The sequence below is a fragment of the Pristis pectinata genome, chromosome 12, assembly GCF_009764475.1.
Source record: "Pristis pectinata isolate sPriPec2 chromosome 12, sPriPec2.1.pri, whole genome shotgun sequence".
In the NCBI taxonomy this organism is placed as follows: Eukaryota; Metazoa; Chordata; class Chondrichthyes; order Rhinopristiformes; family Pristidae; genus Pristis; species Pristis pectinata.
Genome location: NC_067416.1, coordinates 37,223,060 through 37,241,486, shown reverse-complemented (window position 1 = coordinate 37,241,486; position 18,427 = coordinate 37,223,060). Strand labels below are relative to the sequence as shown.

At 37.6% G+C, this 18,427-nt stretch overlaps 1 protein-coding gene across 1 annotated transcript in view; it reads left to right on the top strand.

Moving 5' to 3' along the window:
• ipmkb (inositol polyphosphate multikinase b) overlaps nt 1-18,427 on the top strand; it is an 84,170-nt gene that overhangs the window by 26,181 nt on the left and 39,562 nt on the right. Inside the window, exons 3-4 of the mRNA XM_052027735.1 lie at nt 5,087-5,183; nt 5,879-6,051. Of these exons, the coding sequence (XP_051883695.1) occupies nt 5,087-5,183; nt 5,879-6,051 (270 nt within the window). The remainder of the gene's footprint in view (nt 1-5,086; nt 5,184-5,878; nt 6,052-18,427) is intronic.

Below are 18,427 nucleotides of genomic sequence, written 5' to 3'. Positions count from 1 at the left end.
ACTACCTTGCTGGCATCTTCCTGGTGTGGAGGTCAGCTTAATCAACCTTCCACATCTGGCCCAGGTAAGTGCAGTTGGGTGGGGACAGTGGCAAGTCTAGGCGGTGGCCTACATCCAGTGTTGTTCTTCTGAGCAGTGGACTTTCGAAGCACTGAGTTGGTTAGAAGAATCAGGCAATCGGGAGAAGCTATGGAAGATGTGCTGATACACTGATGTCGGCTGTTTTGGTCTGGTCTGGCCTGTTATTGTTGTAAGTCAAAAAAAAACCTGAAGATTCAGGAAATCTGAAACAGAAAATGTTTAGAAGTAGACAAAGAAGTGTGATGTGTTGCAAACAGCAGGTCTGGGTGTGCTAATGAAGAGGAGAAAAATGGAGCCAATAGCAGTCTTTGTCATGCTCCAACCCTCCTCTTAACAACTCATTGCAGCAAAACCTGTGGGTATGTCTTTGTCAGCTGTTAAAGTTTTCCTTAGTCATTTCATGAGCAGAGCTTGTTTTGAACTGTCCACAGACAGCAGTTAAATGTGTAGGTGGCAGGGCTTCACCATTTTGGACCCACATTTCAGCACGTTCAGTTTACTGAATACAGTTCTGGCAGGCGGCCAACAAATAAACATCTCAGTGATGAGTGTGATTGGCAAGCCATTCACAGCATGTACCAGGCCAATGTATATTTCTCTGAAATTTTAATTCTTTACGATAGGCTTGGTATAATCAGCAAGAGCACAGACTTCAACTTTTAAACAGTATGGTCAGTCTCAAAGATTGTTATTGTGATTACTGTAAAGTATTGAAGAAGTTGTGAATTTTGGTCATGGTGAAGAAAGTATAGTTATGGCCTTTTCTGTAATAAGGCACTTCCACTTGCTGTGGTTTGAATTCATGCAGGAAAAGGTGCAAGCACACTTGCTGGGGGGAGAAAAGAAGAAAAACTCTGAACTATATGAAAAAGAATGGTAACAAGATCTTAAAAAAATATTGAAGAATTGTGCAACTGTTTTTAAAGCAAAATTTGTTCCTTCATTAATGCAGGAATAAATTATCAGTTCGCTTTTTAACATGTTAAACACATCAATATTGAAAGCATGGCTTGATAAGCAGATGCAGAGAAAACTCCCTGTTCCCCCGCCTTCTCCTGCCCCCTCTGTTCCCTCACCTCCTTATCCCCCCAGCCCCCCCCCACCCAATCCTATCTGACTGTACCCTCCTCTCTTTGAGCTTTCTGCTTGTTTCTCCTGATAATATCTGATCCAGAGAAGTGTTCACGGTGTGTGAGCTGAACAGTCACTCAAGCTGTTTGATATTGAGATGCAATCACTTGCACGTGATGGGACAAAGATGTTATTGTTATTGGTTTATTATTGTCACTTGTACCAAGGTACAGTGAAAAACTTGTCTTGCATTCCATTCATACAGATCAATTCATTACACTGTGTATTGAGGTAGTACAGAGTAAAAATTATAACAGAATACGGAGTGAAGTGTCACAGCTACAGGGAAGTGCATTGCAGGTAGACAATAAGGTGCAAGGTCATAACAAGGTAGCTTGTGAGGTCAAGAGTCCATCTCATCGTATAAGGGAACTGTTCAAGTCTTATCACAGTGGGATAGAAGCTGTCCTGGAGGCTGGTGGTATGTGCCCTCAGGCTCAAGTGTCTTCTGCCTGATGGGAGAGGGGAGAAGAGAGAATGACCTGGGTGGGTGGGGTCTTTGATTACGCTGGCTGACGTAGAAGAGAGCAAAATTGGAGAGGGATTTGCCCACATACAAATTTATGTTTCTATTGGTTATTAGAATAATGTGTTCCATTGGACAATTCTAAAAGGTGATGTTTACTATTGTTTAATAGTGGAATTAAAACCGTGAGGAAGTATTTCTGAGTTAGTGTTTTGAAAGGACAGACAAAATGGAAGATGGAGGATTATAATGAGGTAGTCTTGATAATAAACAGTGAGGTAAGACTGGGACTGCAAAGCAGGAAATAGAATAAATCTGGGGGAATAAGAGGTTCGAGATGGATGCGGTTCATTAGAAATTAGAGTCTTGAACTTAATTTGAATTACAAAATTGTGAGGAGCGAATTAGCTAAGTTAGGGAAATTAGGTAAAAACGTGCTCCAGTAAATAGGCAATAACCATCCTTTTGTTGGAATTATGAAATAGTATTTAATGTACACTTCATTGAGAAATATGAACTCTCGGGGAAACTTAGTCCCTCAGTGGTTAACTAAAAGAATAACCTTAATATTACAAAGATGCTTAGTAAGCTTGAGGAATGGAAGCAATTAGGAAACAACCACAAATCTTGATGCAGTACTTCTGATTTTACAACACCTACATGGAATTTCTGCAAATTAGACATAATGATGGCCACCTTGGTATTTTTCATGAATGATCATGTTGTACCTGGCTAACTAACTAGAGTCCAACGGGTCAGTTCAGGTATCAGAAAAAAAAAATTAAGTTCCTGGATTTGGCTCAGTTTGGATTGGGTTGGGACATTTCTTTATCAATAAATCCTCTGAGGCTCAATACAGAGAGCCTCACGACCTAACCTGACACGACTCTAAGGGGAACCAATTACATGTGTTGATGTCAATGTTGAATTAGGTATCAAACAGTCAATGAATTGGATATTGGGTTAGAAGCTGGTTCAGGTTGGGTTTTAATTTTATACCCAAGCAGATCTCTTGCCCAAAATATCTACTGGATCTACTTTCAATATTTTCCCTCTCTAGTGTGAAACTTGTACGGTGCTGCTATGATTAATTCCTGTATCTTTTGGTTTCATTCTACTGTGCTTTTTATGGTTCAATGAGCTTAGTTAGTTCTCCAAGGTGCCCGTCTTCACATGAGATTTGGTGCTTGTGCTGTAACTATAACATGATTTGCACCTAAAATCAATAATTGATATCCAGATGTGCATTTTTTCAATGAAAGTTGTTGGATATTAATCAATGATTGATATTGTTTTTTTCAACCCTTTCATCTCTTTTTAGTCAATGATATTTAGGTCAAATTTTAGTACTTTCATTGTACTCTCAGCAAAGATCAATCGTCTTCACAAGAGGTTGGAGACACACTGGAGGCTTTGTTTTAATTAGCATGGTAATATAAATTAAATGGATTATTCCTCTTGTGATTCAGTATAATTCACTGAATTATTAGGAAAACCCAGATCCCACTCATATTTGCTGAAAATTGTTATTTAATTTGTGTAAGGGAATAAGACATAAACAGTCTTTGTTTATTTCTTTTCATACTGGAAGGCAAGTTTAAAAAAAATGGTATATCTAAATCACTTCTGCATGAAGGTTTAATCCAGGAACTTCTCAAGTAGTAACTTGAGTTGGGATTCAATTTCAGATAATCTCAGGAGCTGTAGTTTCAAATTAAACTCTGAATGAAAATATTTCACCAAGAGCATTTAACCAAGAGGATTACTGAGCCTGTCATTACATGTTTCTGTATATTACAGTCAGGTGTTTATCAACCTTATTTCCTTTTAAGTTTAGCTGAAATATTTTGTATGTATTTTTAATACTTGTATTACCCGAAAGCGATACTGAAGCTGAATCGCATATGAGTTAAGGGATGAACAGGATCAGGTCCAAAGGAGGTAAATATATTATAGCTGATTGGATGGGATTTGTTACAGCTTTGCAGAATTGGAGACCAGTTTAATTTCTATGGACTGTAATTGTAGAAAAGTGGAAGAGTGGATTAGTTATGCTGAGCCTGCATGGATAATAATCTGATTACTTAACCGAGTTTTATCAGATGATAATAGATTTGCTAGAAGTACATCCTTTAAAGTAATTGTCCTGAAATTAGTATGAAAACCATCACAACCCTTTTTTGATAAAGTTTTGCTCAGTGATATGTTCTTCACTCTGGCCTGGCTTAGAATGGGCTGACCTCTTGTACATACATGCTGGTCTTTGTAGGCTGTCCCACAAAAGATTAAAGCCAAACATATTGTTGTGCTGTTCTATTTTAAAACTTTCACAATGTTGGTTGCCACAGAGATGGTAACAAAATAAGGATGAATTTATTCAAGGCTACAAGAGGCAGTTGGCACCATCTGACAAGATAGTTTAGGTCTGGGAGTGGCCTTCTTTGAGGTAGGCATATTGATTTATCAACAGGTGCACTTTGTGGCTTAATGCCCATGTTTCATCTCTTTTATCTCACCCATCAAACCGGGCGTTAAAAATGGCTTTGCCATTCTTGATGGGGAGTATATTCCTCAACCATTGGGATGCTTACCTACCTTGAAATATTAATATAGATCTTGTTGCTATAGAAGCAGCTGAACAATGAGCAGGGGTTTTCACAGGAACAGAAGCTGAATATAGAACCATTTTAGCAAAATATTATAGATGGTAGAAATCTGAGATTAAAACAAAATGCTTGAGAAATACTTTGGTTATCAAGCAGAATCAGTCCATTTATCTGAAACCATAATCTTGCTTTTCTCTTTCCATGAATACTGCTGACCTGCAGAATTTTTCCAGCCTCTTTTGTTTCAGTTTTAGAATGTTACTTTGCAATATCAATGCAATGATGCAAAGATGGTGATTGTTACTGCTGATTTCATATTGAGCAACCACACTTGTAACCAATAGAGCACATTTATATTTGGTGTAGGCTGTTCCTTTCTTAGATTGTTTTTATGTAAAAGTTTTCAAGGGTTTTGCCCCATGGTTTCATTTAATATTTTATAGTCAATATAATTAAATTTGATTGTTTCATTCATCTTTCTGAAGTTACATGTATAAATTATCTAATCTGCAATGCTGGTGTACAGTGAAGATTTAATTTATAGGAATAAATGCATAGGGTCAGAAGTCTGTTAATATTCAAACCAATTCCGAACCTTCATAAGTTGAGTAATTGATGTACAAAAGGTTTTGTAGTTCAAAAATGTATGTACATCTGTTGATTATGAATGGCATTACGTTTCCCGAATGAGATTTTTATTAAAAAATGTATTTATTGATAAATACTTCTATGACACAAAATAACTTCCCTTGTAATTCTAATGTATAAACATTTTAGTTTCTAACATTCTTTCTGTTTCCAGGTATTTGGTTCTTCGTGTCATGATCAGGTATTCTTAGAACTACGTAAATTCCTGCCGAAGTTCCTAGGCACCTGGGCACCAACAACTGCACCTAATGGTATCCTTTGCACAGATCTGTAGTATCGAGTTCAGCTCTGTTCCTATTTTCATGACTCTGACTTAATGGGTTTAAATTGCAAATTTTATTTAATTATGCCTGACCGTAATAAACCTACTGTTCTCTGTGTACTCGGTCTTCACATTTTCTTATTTTGCATTCAATTCCTTTTTGTTTCAATGTAGTAAACTAGCAACTTCACCCCCTCCTCAACACCCCAACATGGCTTTGAGATCCATTTATGTGTGAACAGGTGATTAGTTTTAAAGAAGCATGGTCCTTTTCTTACAATGAGAATGCTTATGTGCCTCTGACATAAGAATAGCCATTTGTCTCGAATACAATGGAGTGAATGATGTGCCATATATGTTCAACAAATGCAAGCAAATTACATTGCTGCTTTTTGTACTTTTCATGGCTGATGAACTAATTTTTATATTAAAGAAAACTCCATTTGAAATCTGCTCATTAATTTTTCATTATGATTAATTGATTTGTGCGTTGTATCAGATTTTTTTCCCCTAGTGCTAAATTATAGATCAGTAAATAATCAGCATGAAATTGTGATATGGCTTGTAAAGGAAGTATATGGTAATGCCTTTGCCTTGAAAGTAATAATGAAGTAAGCAAACTAAGATGTATGTTTTTTCAAGGGATCTACTGAGGCAGGTTTGCTCTTTAACTTTGGAGTTCAGAGTTATATCTTAAACTGGAAGATGTGACACGCAGTTTCAGCAAACCATGCATCATGGATGTTAAAATTGGGAAAAAGAGTTATGACCCCGATGCTTCAGCTGAGAAAATACAACAACAGATCAGCAAATATCCACTGATGGAAGAAATTGGCTTCTTGGTACTTGGCATGAGGGTAAGAGAAATTTAATGTCAAATCAAGACTCTTAAGTTTGAAATATATTTATTTTTGCCTTTTAGTTATTAAAGATAAACTGTTAAGTTTAAAAGGATGGTGTTGTGGATGAAGTCATTGTTGCCTGGACAAGGTTAACATGTAAGCTTGCAGCTGTGCAGAGCAGCTGTGAGTTGTACTGACCAACAAGTGGACCAAGTGATGTAACCAAATAAAGAAAATGCAGAATATTTCCACATCACTGGATTTAATTGCAGTAACAATACTTAAACTGAGAACCAAATAAAAATATATAAATCCATTCAAATCAATTCTTCAATCCACGTTGTTTAAAGAAACAAAAGTGAACACACCAGTTATTAGTTGTTGAGAGGAAACAGAATTTTTGAAAGAATTATAATTCCATGACCAGAAATTTTAAATCCGAGTACTCGCATTTGTTCATGGGCTTTTTTCACGTGAATTTCCAATTTATTCTCATGGATTAACGAGACTGTCATTTGTCAGCACAAATGCATATTGTATATCTTGTGCTAATTTAGAAACTAAGTGTCTGGAAATATTCCCTTTACATAAGAAAAGGGAAAACTTTTTTCCATGATCTGTAATATAGTACTGAAAGATAAGTGTTAGTATTGCACAACACTTACTGTTTAAAAACAGGCATAAAAGTTCTGCTTTCAGCATTTGGTGTTCACACTTCCTGGTCCTCAAATAGCTTCCTGTTACATTTTTTTTGTATTTCTGTACTAAATTTGATGAACCCATTACCCTTAACTCGCATGAAGTCTCCCAATGTTGCCATTAACCTCAAGTAATGACCTTTTTTTATGACCTTGGGTAGGATTTTCTATTTGCTGATGTGCCAGTAATGTTATATCTTAGTTATCTTTCCTATGAAAGCTTGGTTTCTGCACTACCACAATACAAAATTGCTCTGATCAAAGTTACCAATAAAATCCTACAAGACTGAAACAAATGTAATCTGGTGGTCTTTGTCCTTCTCTGTCTATGTATAGTTTGTGACTGATTCACCCTGCCATCTTCCAAAGTCTCTCCACTGTTATGTTGCTGTTTGGGGCTGCTCTAGCCTGTCTATATCCAAATTATCCAGTTGTAGCCATGGAATCGTCAACAAATAGCTCTTCACCACTTGCCTACATTGTTATCACTGGTGATTGCCTCGGATATATGCTTGGCTCTCATCTACTCTGAAAACAAAGCTTTGGTTCCACATGTCTGTTGATGAGACTCAGCTTTACCTCACTGCTACCTTTTTTGATTCTCCACTTGTCAGACTGTTTGCCTATCATACCGTGATGGATGGAGCAGAAATTTTCTCCATTGAAATTTTAAGAAATTCATATTGTTTTGTAGTCATTGATTTCATCCCTTTCCCTGGTAATGGAATTAAAGCTAAAGCTTTCAAACTGAAACTTTCTCTCTCCAGCACCCCTTTCCCCCACAGTCACCTTTGTATTTGCTAGCTTACTGAGACTCCTGGTTAACTGAAACCTTGGTTTTAACATTGTTGTCTTTGTTACATAAGAAATAGGAGTAGGGCATTTGGTCCTTTGAGCTTACTCCCCCCTTCATCAAGATTATGGCTGATTACAGTAATGCCATTTTCCCATGATTCCCTTAGTATCTAGAAATCTGCTGATCTTTGTTTTGAATGAACTCAATGCCTGAATCTTTGACAGCCCTCAGTGTGAAGAGTTTCTCCTCAGTCTACCCCTTATTCTGAGAGTGTGATCTCTGGTTTTGGACTCCTCAGCAAGGCAAATGTCCTCTCTGCATTCAGCCTTTAGATCCCCGTAAATACTTTGTAAGTTTCAATGACATCTCTTGTCCTTCTGAACCCTGGAACATGCCAAGTCTACGGAATCTCTCTGCATAGGGGAAACTCACCATTCCTGGAACCAGTTAGCGCATCTTCACTGCAGTCCCTCTATGACACAATATCCTTGTTCAGGTAAGGAGACCAGAACAGTATGCAGTACTCCAGATGCAGTCCCACCAAGGCCCTATATGATTGCAGTGATTGTTCTCATGTCCTTCCGTTGTCCTGTCTTTCCCTCTGTCTATGATCTCCTCCTGCACTATAATCAATGCTGCCTAATTCTGGCCTCTTGTTGATCCCCAAATTTAATCACTCCATCATTGCTAACCTGCCAACAAACAAGGCTGAACACTGGCATTCTCTCCTTAAAGCCTTAGCCTCTCTAAATCTTTCTTCCTACAAGGTGCTCCTTAAAACTTATTACTTTGTGTATGCTTTTGGTCATTTTCCCTTCTGTTGCTTGGTATAAGTTTTTATTTGGGGCTTTTTGCTACATTGAGCTTGCTATATTAAGTAGAAGTTGTTGAAGTGGGAGCAGGACTGAACTATTCAGCAACTGTCGGCCACCCTGTTAAATCATGACTGATTGTATTTAGACTCTGGCTCTGTCACACTATACAGGTACTTCGTCAGGTGTAAAGTGCTGTGGGACTTCCTATAAGTTATGTAAAATTTCATTCCGTTTCTGTAATACCTGCTAGAAGTCTGTTGAACATTTAATTAACTTAATTTTTGGGTGTACAGTGTTCCGTAGTTTCTCAACCTTTTATCCATGTATAATTGATCAAATCTCATTCATTCTGAATACCTTTATAAGAACACTCACCCAATATCCTGTATTCAAGGGATTTTTTTAACTCTTGCCTTAGAATGTAACACTTTAGTGTTATTCAGGAAAAACTGAGGTGAATTTGCACAAAAGCCTTCTTCCTGAATTTTGTCCTTAATATTGATAAATTGAACATTGTCCTAAAATGGATAGCTAGTGAGATGCAAGGCAAAAAGGAAAACATAGGAGTAAATGGTAACTACTCAGAGTGGCAAATAGGATCCGATGAGGATCAGTATTAGTATCACAGAAGTCATCAACATAGGATCCATGCTAAGGAATCAAATGGGAATTTCACTGGGAGTTGTAAGAATGTGTAACTTGCTACCATGGAATGGTTGGAGTGAATAATATGATAAATATGCAAGTATTGAAGGAAGTGGAGGATTATGCCGATAAAGAAAGATGGCAGGGGTCTCAGTGTTATTTAAAGACTTGTTTATTGGATTAATTAAGTGTTGCTATAAGAACGTAAGAAATAAATTCAGGAGTTGCCCTGTGTCTTCTTGAGCCAGCTTTAACATTCAATAGGATCAGTCCCGATCCTGACCCTCAGGTCTACTTTTCCAACCACTAAAATTGTCCAAAATTTGATGGCAGAGCTTCCACAATAATGAGGTAGAAAACATCAGTCCTTTATGTGAGGAGATTTCTCCTCTCTACGTACAAAATATATATGACCCCAGCCAGAGGAAACAGCTACTAGGTACTTACCCTGTTAACCCTCCTTAATCTTGTAAAATCTGTGCTTGATGGTTAGTTTGAAAGATGAAATTGTTGTTCAGCTGCTTTAATTGTTCTTCATTTATTAAATTTTCACCCACTTTTACTTCCAATGCATGACAAGCAGTTGATGGAGCTACTTAATGCTTTAGCCTCCCTTTCATGGGTTGGAAATTGCATCCCTTCAAATAGACAGAGTCACTATGGTAATTTGCTGTGGCACTCTCATTGATAATGAAAGCAGGCTTAGCAGTGCAATGAAACTGAACTGGCAAGCAAGTTAAAATCCTAATCAACATCATCCAATATTGGTTTTTAGAACATGCATCGATAAACAACTGATTGTTTGAATATATTTAATCAAACATTTTGCTGTCTGTTGCAATGATTTGCCACTGAAGTTCTATTCCAATTTCTTTAAGTAGTTAACAGGACACAGGATTAGGGGAACAGTGAGAAGCAGAAAGAACATCATGTGCCGAAGTAGCATTTGTGTGATTACAAAAGCCTTAACTGAGGAATAGTTTGGGTCACAACTGTCCAGTCTCTACTAAGTTGAAAAGATAATACTGAAATGGGGAGATTTTCTAAATGACATTAAATTTAAATGTTTTTTAAGAAAGCAAGTGATTGCAAAATACTTCATCTAAAAAGTACTTCCCAGCCTTCCTTGTTCCTTTAAGAGACAAATCAAAAGTAATAATTTTAAAGGATAACTTTTAAGAAAGACTTTCAAATGTCCAAGGTAAACCAGTGATTGCAAAACTGGGAGGACCCTTTTGTTACACTAGTTTTCTAACTGGTGCTTACAATTTATGCCTGAAAGCCCATTGCAAATTAGATTTTTTTTGCAGCATGTTTGTTTCTGCGCATTCAAAGAGACAAATTTGTTTCGGTAGTAAATAATTTAGTGATACTTTCCCTTTATCTTCAAATGAAAGGAGAAATGACATTTTGCGTGTTTTGATAAGAAGTGTGCACATCTGCAGCTACCTATTGGCTCTTTGTTCTTGTGTTACGTTTCAAAACTGTTGTTGATCAGTAGCCAAGGATCAAGCATTTCATGCAGCCTATCAATTTTATTAGACAGTATTTAGCACAAACATTTGGTTCTGGGCTGTCTTTGACCAGTGCTTTTTTTTCCTGAGAAGTAGAAGAACAAACGTATGGATTTCATGGGGCCTCATTGCATTGACAATTATGTGGCGGCATTTTCAAATGCATGTGCTGAGTGCTTCTGGCATTTTCTGCATTTTTTTACTACTACATCCTGAACAAGAAAGTGCATTTAATCATTTTAATATATTTTTTATTGTTAATCAAGAATTTTCTGTCTTGGTTTCCCAGCTCTTATTGTAAGATTTAGTGCAATATGCAAGTTCCTTGGAGGTTTAGAAGATTTGTGACACAGATGAGGCCAATTGCCCCACTGTGTCTGGCAGTTGATAAAGAGCTACTGAGTCCTATCCCATTTGTCAGCACAAGGTCCATTGTTCTGCAGATTGTGGTTCTTCAAGTATGTATCCATGTGATGAGAGTTTCTGCTTCTATGCCATTCTTTCAAGTGGTGAATTTAGACTTAATTTTATCTGGCTGACTTTTTTTTTAAGCTGCTTTAATCCTATCAATCGCTTTACATCCATGCCTCTGGTTTATGACACCCCCCCCCCCCCAAAAAAAAAGATAAATAGGTTTGTTCTATTTCTTCTGCCTAGGCTTCTCATAATTTTATACCTCTCCTTTGACTCTTCCCTTCAGCCTTCTCTCTTCCAAAGAAAACAATGGCACCTTTCCTCATAGTTAAAATTTAGCAATCTTGGCAATATCTCTGCACCCTCTCCAGTGCAATCGCATCTTTCCTGCACTGTTGTGACTAGAACAGAAAGCAGTATTCAAGCCTATTGAAATGTTGCCTTTTTTTGTATGTCAGGCTTGAAAGTGATTTGTTTCATCACCTTGTTATCAGGACCAAAACATTTGAGCCCTCTGACTCTTGCACAATGTCCAGCAGGAGTTGGAAAATAACGATGCCTATAAAAGGCAGATGGTTGCCCTGTCATTAACGTATTGATACTCTGGCTGAGATCAGCTAATCTAGCAAAGACTGGTGATTAAACTTGGGTCCAGCTCTTTGAGTCGTAGGGGAAGCTTTGAAGATGTATATACGCTGTTACTTAAACATGGATCAAAAGTGAATGTTAAGTACTCTGTGCTATGCATATGAGTGCAAACAGCTTGCACCAGCACAGGCTTCTGTATCATTTTATAAATTCAGTATTTATTTTTCGGATAATTAGTCTTAATTTTACTTATCACCTCCCTTTAGAAATGCTCGGCTACAAAATGATGTTGACTGATGATGATTTGAAATTAAGTTTAAAAAATAAAATCCATACAACCTAAGATCAATTTACTGCAATTAGTTAAAAGTTTTGTAGTAAATTCTCAATTAATAATGCAGAATGAGTTTTTCATTTGTTCAATGGAAATGGATGTTGTTGAGAAGATCAGCATCCTTCTCCAATTATCTCTCAGAGGATAGTTGAGAGTCAACTGCATTGGTGGGTCTAGAATCGTATACTGTGCAGGCAAGAATGAATAAGGATGACAGATTTTCCTCCCTGAAGGACATTAGTAAAGCAAAAAGGTTTTATGTTGATTGGTAGTTACATAGTTGCCTGTGTGAATGGTAGCTTTTCACTTTTACTTGAATTTAAATTTCTCAGCTGGTATACTGGGATTCAAATCTACAGTATGTCTCTGGATCAACAGTGCAGACCTGTGTGTACTTTGCTGCTTCCTTAAGCACAATGTTAACATACCCTCATAATTTAATTTTGCATTCACATTTTAAGCATCTGTTGTATAGCCCACAGAATCTATCTTTAAAAAAATGCTTTTAAAACTTCAGTGTTTGTTGCATATGGAAAAATTAAAGTCCTCAAGGATTACTGGCCCTCAAAATGAGTTATTTCCCTGGAAGTAGTTTTATCTAACAGATAATCTTTTGAAAGCTATGATAAGCAAGGATGCCAGGATGGACATTTACAGCGTGTACACATTTACATTTAAGAGTGAACTCTTGACCCACCAGTTAATTAATGGCAGTTTTAAGTAGCAGCAAAACCATTTGTAACTGCTTTTTGTGACTCAGGACCTTAGATCAACTGTAACCATCTAGATATATGGATGTTTGAGGTTAATGCATTTGAGTATTGTTGTTCAAATATACAGTGGCATGCTAAAGTTTGGGCACCCCGGTCAAAATTTCTGTTACTGTGAATAGCTAAGCGAGTAAAAGGTGACCTGGTTTCCAAAAGACATAAGGTTAAAGATGACACATTCCTTTAATATTTTAAGCAAGATTACAGTTTCAAAATAACAAAAAAGGAAAAGGGCCCGAAGCAAAAGTTTGGGCACCCTGCATGGTCAGTACTTAGTAACATTCCCTTTGGCAAGTATCACAGCTTGTAAACGCTTTCTGTAGCCAGCTAAGAGTCTTTCAATTCTTGTTTGGGGGATTTTCACCCATTCTTCCTTGCAAAAGGCTTCTAGTTCTGTGAGATTCTTTGGCGGTCTTGCATGCACTGCTCTTTTGAGGTCTATCCACAGATTTTCGATGATGTTTAGCTCGGGGGACTGTGAGGGCCATGGCAAAACCTTCAGCTGATACCTCTTGAGGTAGTCCATTGTGGATTTTGAGGTGTGTTTAGGATCGTTATCCTGTTGTAGAAGCCATCCTCTTTTCAACTTCAGCTTTTTTACAGATGGTGTGATGTTTACTTACAGAATTTGCTGGTATTTAATTCATTCTTCCCTCTACCGGTGAAATGTTCCCCGTGCCACTGGCTGCAACACAAGCCCAAAGCATGATCGATCCACCCCCGTGCTTAACAGTTGGAGAGGTGTTCTTTTCATGAAATTCTGCACCCTTTTTTCTCCAAACATACCTTTGCTCATTGCGGCCAAGAAGTTCTATTTTAACTTCATCAGTCCACTGGACTTGTTTCCAAAATACATCAGGCTTGTTTAGGTGTTCCTTTGCAAACATCTGACGCTGAATTTTGTGGTGAGGCCGCAGAAGTTTTCTTCTGATGACTCTTCAATGAAGGTCATATTTGTGCAGGTGTCGCTGCACAGTAGAACAGTGCATCACCACTCCAGAGTCTGCTAAATCTTCCTGAAGGTCTTTTGCAGTCAAACAGGGGTTTTGATTTGCCTTTCTAGCAAGCCTACGAGCAGTTCTCTCGGAAAGTTTTCCTGGTCTTTCAGACCTCAACTTGACATCCACCGTTCCTGTTAACTGCCATTTCTTAATTACATTACGAACTGAGGAAACGGCTACCTGAAAACGCTTTGCTATCTTCTTATAGCTTTCTCCTGCTTTGTGGGCATCATTTGTTTTAATTTTCAGGGTGCTAGGCAGCTGCTCAGAGGAGCCCATGGCTGCTGATTGTTGGGACAAGGTTTGAGGAGTCAGGATATTTATAAAGCTTTGAAATTTGCATCACCTGGCCTTTCCTAACGATGACATAGCCCTAACAAGCTAATGAAGGTCTGAGACCTTGGTAAAAGTTATCTGAGAGCTCAAATCTCTTGAGGTGCCTAAACTTTTGCCTAGTGCTCCTTTCCTTTTTTTTCACTCTAAAATTGTGCAAAACAAAAATAATACACTAATCTTACTTAAAATGTTGAAAAGAATGTTTCATCTTCAACCTTGACTTTTGGAGATCAGTCCATCTTCTACTGACTTAACTATTCACAGTAACAAAAATTTTGACCAGGGGTGCCCAAACTTTTGCACGCCACTGTACTTGTTTGAAGTATTGATTAAAAATTTGGATTTGGAGTGGTGAATATAAAATTCATTGCTGCAATCAGAACGCTTCTTTTGCCAGTGATATGGTGATGTAGCCTATTGGTGGGTTTTGATAATATTTAAAGTGTAGTTTCGGTAGAACCTAACTGAAGGGATTCTCAAACACTGCTTTGTTTCAATGTAATTTTGCCAGCAGTATTTTCTGTCCTACTGGTTAGGAGTGATTTTAATATCTCCTTAGAAAATAAAAATGAAGTGAAGGTTTGTGTCATGGGATTCAATAATCTTTGAATGGAAGTGAATTAAAATATTTTGCAGTGTTTGATTGTAATTTTTGTTTTGCAGGTGTGCTTATTTTCCTGCTGTTTTGACCTCTACCCTATATCACTTGGAACCCTGTTGCTAGTTTTGTGTACTTTTTATCTTATGAGATATAAGTGTCACTGGAAAGGCCAGTGTTTATTATCCATTCTTAATTGCCTAAGAGAAGGTGGTGCTGAGCTGCCTTTTGAACCTCCATAGTACTGCTGGTCCATGTACTCCTACAGGTTATTTGGTGGGGAGTTCCATGATTTTGACCAGATAACGATGAAGGAGTGACAGTGTATTTTCAGGTCAGGATGTTGTGTTATTTGGAGGAGAATCTGTGGTTGGTGGTGTTGCCTTGCCCTATTTTCTTTGTCCTTGTTGGTGTGAGAATCATGAGTTTGGGAGGTGCTGCCAGAATGGTCTTGGCTCTGGTGGAGGGACTGAAACTTTAGGAGAGGTGTCCTCATCGCCTTGTCCTGGGTTGTACTGAGTATAGGAACATTAGAAATAAGATCAGGATTTGGTTATGCAGTATGTTCGTGTGAATTATCCACCATTTAGTAAGGTTTGGTTGATTTAATTTTTGTGACCACTTTTTATCTGATCCCAATAACACAATTTTACTATAGTCCAAGAATCTATGTGAAATTATGTCCCTCATTCAAGAGATTCCCACAAAGGAAACATCACCTCAGCATTTGCTCTGTTAATCTCCCTCTAAAATCTTATGTTTCAATTAGATTATTTCTCATTCTTCTAAATTCTAATGAGCATAAATCGAATCATTCCTCATTAGATAACACTTTCGAACCAGAAATCAATCTAATGAACCTCAGATGCAAGTATATCCCTCCTTAAATAAGGTAGTCAAAAATCTATGCAGTATTGTGGGTATGGCCTCATTAAAGCTGTGTATAGTTGAAGCAGATCTTTTATACTGCACCTCATGTAATAAATGCCAACATTCCACTTTCTTTCCTAATTATTTGCTGAACTCTGTGCTTCATGTATGAAGACTATTCAGATCCCTCTGTACAGCAATGTTCTATATTTCTATTTTTCATCTAATTTCTCCAAATTATACTCGAAATGATGTTTTCTTCCTCATTGACTTAACCTATCTGTATTCCTTTCAGACTCTGTCCTTCTGGCAACTTTCTTTCCCACCTGTTCTTTGTATTTGCTGGAAATATGGCTTAGTATTCTATACTCTCATTTAATTCATTTGTATTGTAAATGGTTATACCCCACTATTTACAAGTTGCTAACCTGAAAATGCCCCATTTACCCTGACTATCCGTGGTTAGCCAGCCATGACTGTGCTTAAATATCACCCTCAGCGCCATAAGGTCCTTTCTTGTGCAGTAACTTTTTATCTGGTATGTTACCAAATTTTGGAAATACAAATACACTGTATCTACTTTCCCCTTTTATCCACCATGCACAAAGAACTAATAAATTTGTCAAACAGGCTTTTCTGTCAACAAAATGAAGCCGATTCCTGTTGAATTTCTACATGTCCTGCAACTAATTTACTATTTGTAAACCTAGAAACATACAAAATAAGAAGTGGAGTAGGCAATTCAGCGCTTTGAGCCTGCTCCACCATTCCATATGATGACGGCTGATCATCCAAAATCAGTACCCTGGTCCTGCTTTCTCCCCATGTCCATTGATCTCTTTAGCCGTAAGAGTGATATCTAGCTCCTCTTTGAATATATTTAATAATCTGGAGTCAACTTTCTTCTGTGGTAGAAAATTTCATGGATTTACCACCCTTTGAGTGTAGAAATTTCCATTCATCTCACTCCCAAATGGCTTGCTTCAAATCCTAAGGGTGTAATCCCAACATCTGGATGGACATCTGAAGATGGATTTCCCCAACGTCTAGAACATCTTTCCTGCATCTTGTCTGTTCAGTTCTGTCAGAATTTTACAAGTTTCAATGAAGTCCCATTTCATTCTTCTGAACTCTAGAAAATATACTGTAAACCCAGTCATCCCAATCTCTTCATACATTAGTCGTCATCTTCCAGCAGTTTTCCAATGGCAGATGTTGGACTAACTGGTCCAGGATTTCCTGCTTTTTCTATTTCCTTCCTTTAATTCGTTTTCTTTGTGGTTTTCCAGTCTGCTGGGATTATTTCAGAATTTAGGGAATTTTGGAAGATAATCAATGCATCCACTAGCTGTGCAGCCACTTAGTCACCGGGAGCTTCTTGAGGGTTGTTGGAACTGCATTTAATAAGGAAAGTTGAGAATATTCCATCACGTTTCTGATTTGTGCTTTGCAGATAAAAGGGCTTTGTTGTGTCAGCCACAGGATACCCAGCCTATGGCCTGATCTTGTAGTTGTATATTTATGAGGCTGTTAGCATTGACTCCATTGCCTGCCCCCTCCCCCCCCCCTCCCCGCCCCACTTCCCCCTGGGGGAACTTGGAAATGTTGATGCTGTTGAAGGTCAAGTGTAGATAGTTAGATTGTCTCTTGTTGAAGATGGCCATTTGCCACATATCAACCTATTCCTGAATATTGTCTAGATTTGCCTAGAATGCCACTGTTGCCTAGATGACCACTTAGCATTAAAATGAACTTTTTAAATTGTCTTTCTTTATTGTAAAAATTGTGTATAATTTATGTGTTTCTTGTGAGTGCTGCTTCTATGATGCTAATTTCCTGTGATGCTGCTGCAAGTAAGTTTTTCATTGCACGTGCATATGACAATAAACTCGACTTTGACTTTGAGATCTTGCTACATTTAGGTAGAGAGGCAGTCGTCTTTTGGTGCTTTCGTTAGTTGTTCATTATCCCTAGTTGAGCCTTGGCTGAGATAGGCAATTCAACAATGAAGAACACCAAGTCGATACTGACCAGAACTGTTGGCCACATTGCTACTTGTTGGAAAATGAAGAAGGGCTCTTGACCACTTTTCTTGTACCTTACTTACAGATTCCAACAGCCAAATTTGATGTGGTGTAACTCTATGCAGACTGAGAACCCAACCTCTGTCTATTTGGTCTGCATGGCTCAGTGGTTTCATGATAGGTTATGAGCTGAGCTGATAAGATCAGAAAAAAATAATTTAAAAGGAGCTGCCTCTTCATTTTCTCTTGTTCTTGTAAATATACATACATAAAATAACATAAAAACTGTTAAATTCAGAGCAGTTAATGTGCAGTATGATTTCTGAATTTTGCAATTGTTTGTGAAACCAGTCTTTCAACAGCTCAGTTGGATAATAGACCAGTTTACTGCAGGATGTCTGGGTAAGGTCTCAAAAGATGTAGGTAATATTTGACAGTTAGTCTGCTTCATCCTTCTCTAGGTTACATCTTCCTATGGAAAAAGGCAGTAAAGAAAAGTATTGTTTAAATGGGTAAATTTCAATTCAGACCAATAATTGACAGGTATGTTAACATTACTGCATATCCACTTACGAGTAATGCTAATCCAGAACACCACAGTATACACGAACACTGGAAGATGCATCACTTGGCATGATTAGCTTTTTATCAATGAATGCTAAGACTTAGTCTGTGTTATCACAAGGCTTCAACAGTGTCTTTCATATACGTCCTTTTCACAGCTATACCACCCTTTCTGTATTGCCTTTCACACAGTAAGAGATCACAAGTCTGCTCTGGCTAAATTTTTGTCTTTTAAAGAAAGCTCTTGCAGATCTCATTAATTGTGCTGTTTCATTTGCACCTTAGTAATGGTTGTAATATATATTAAAGTATGTTGCACTGAATTATAGTTTGCTTCCTTGCTGAGACTGTCAATTGCAATTTATTGTGTGGAATTACCAAATACTTAGTACTTTCAAATTGTAATAACTAATTTGAAATTTTA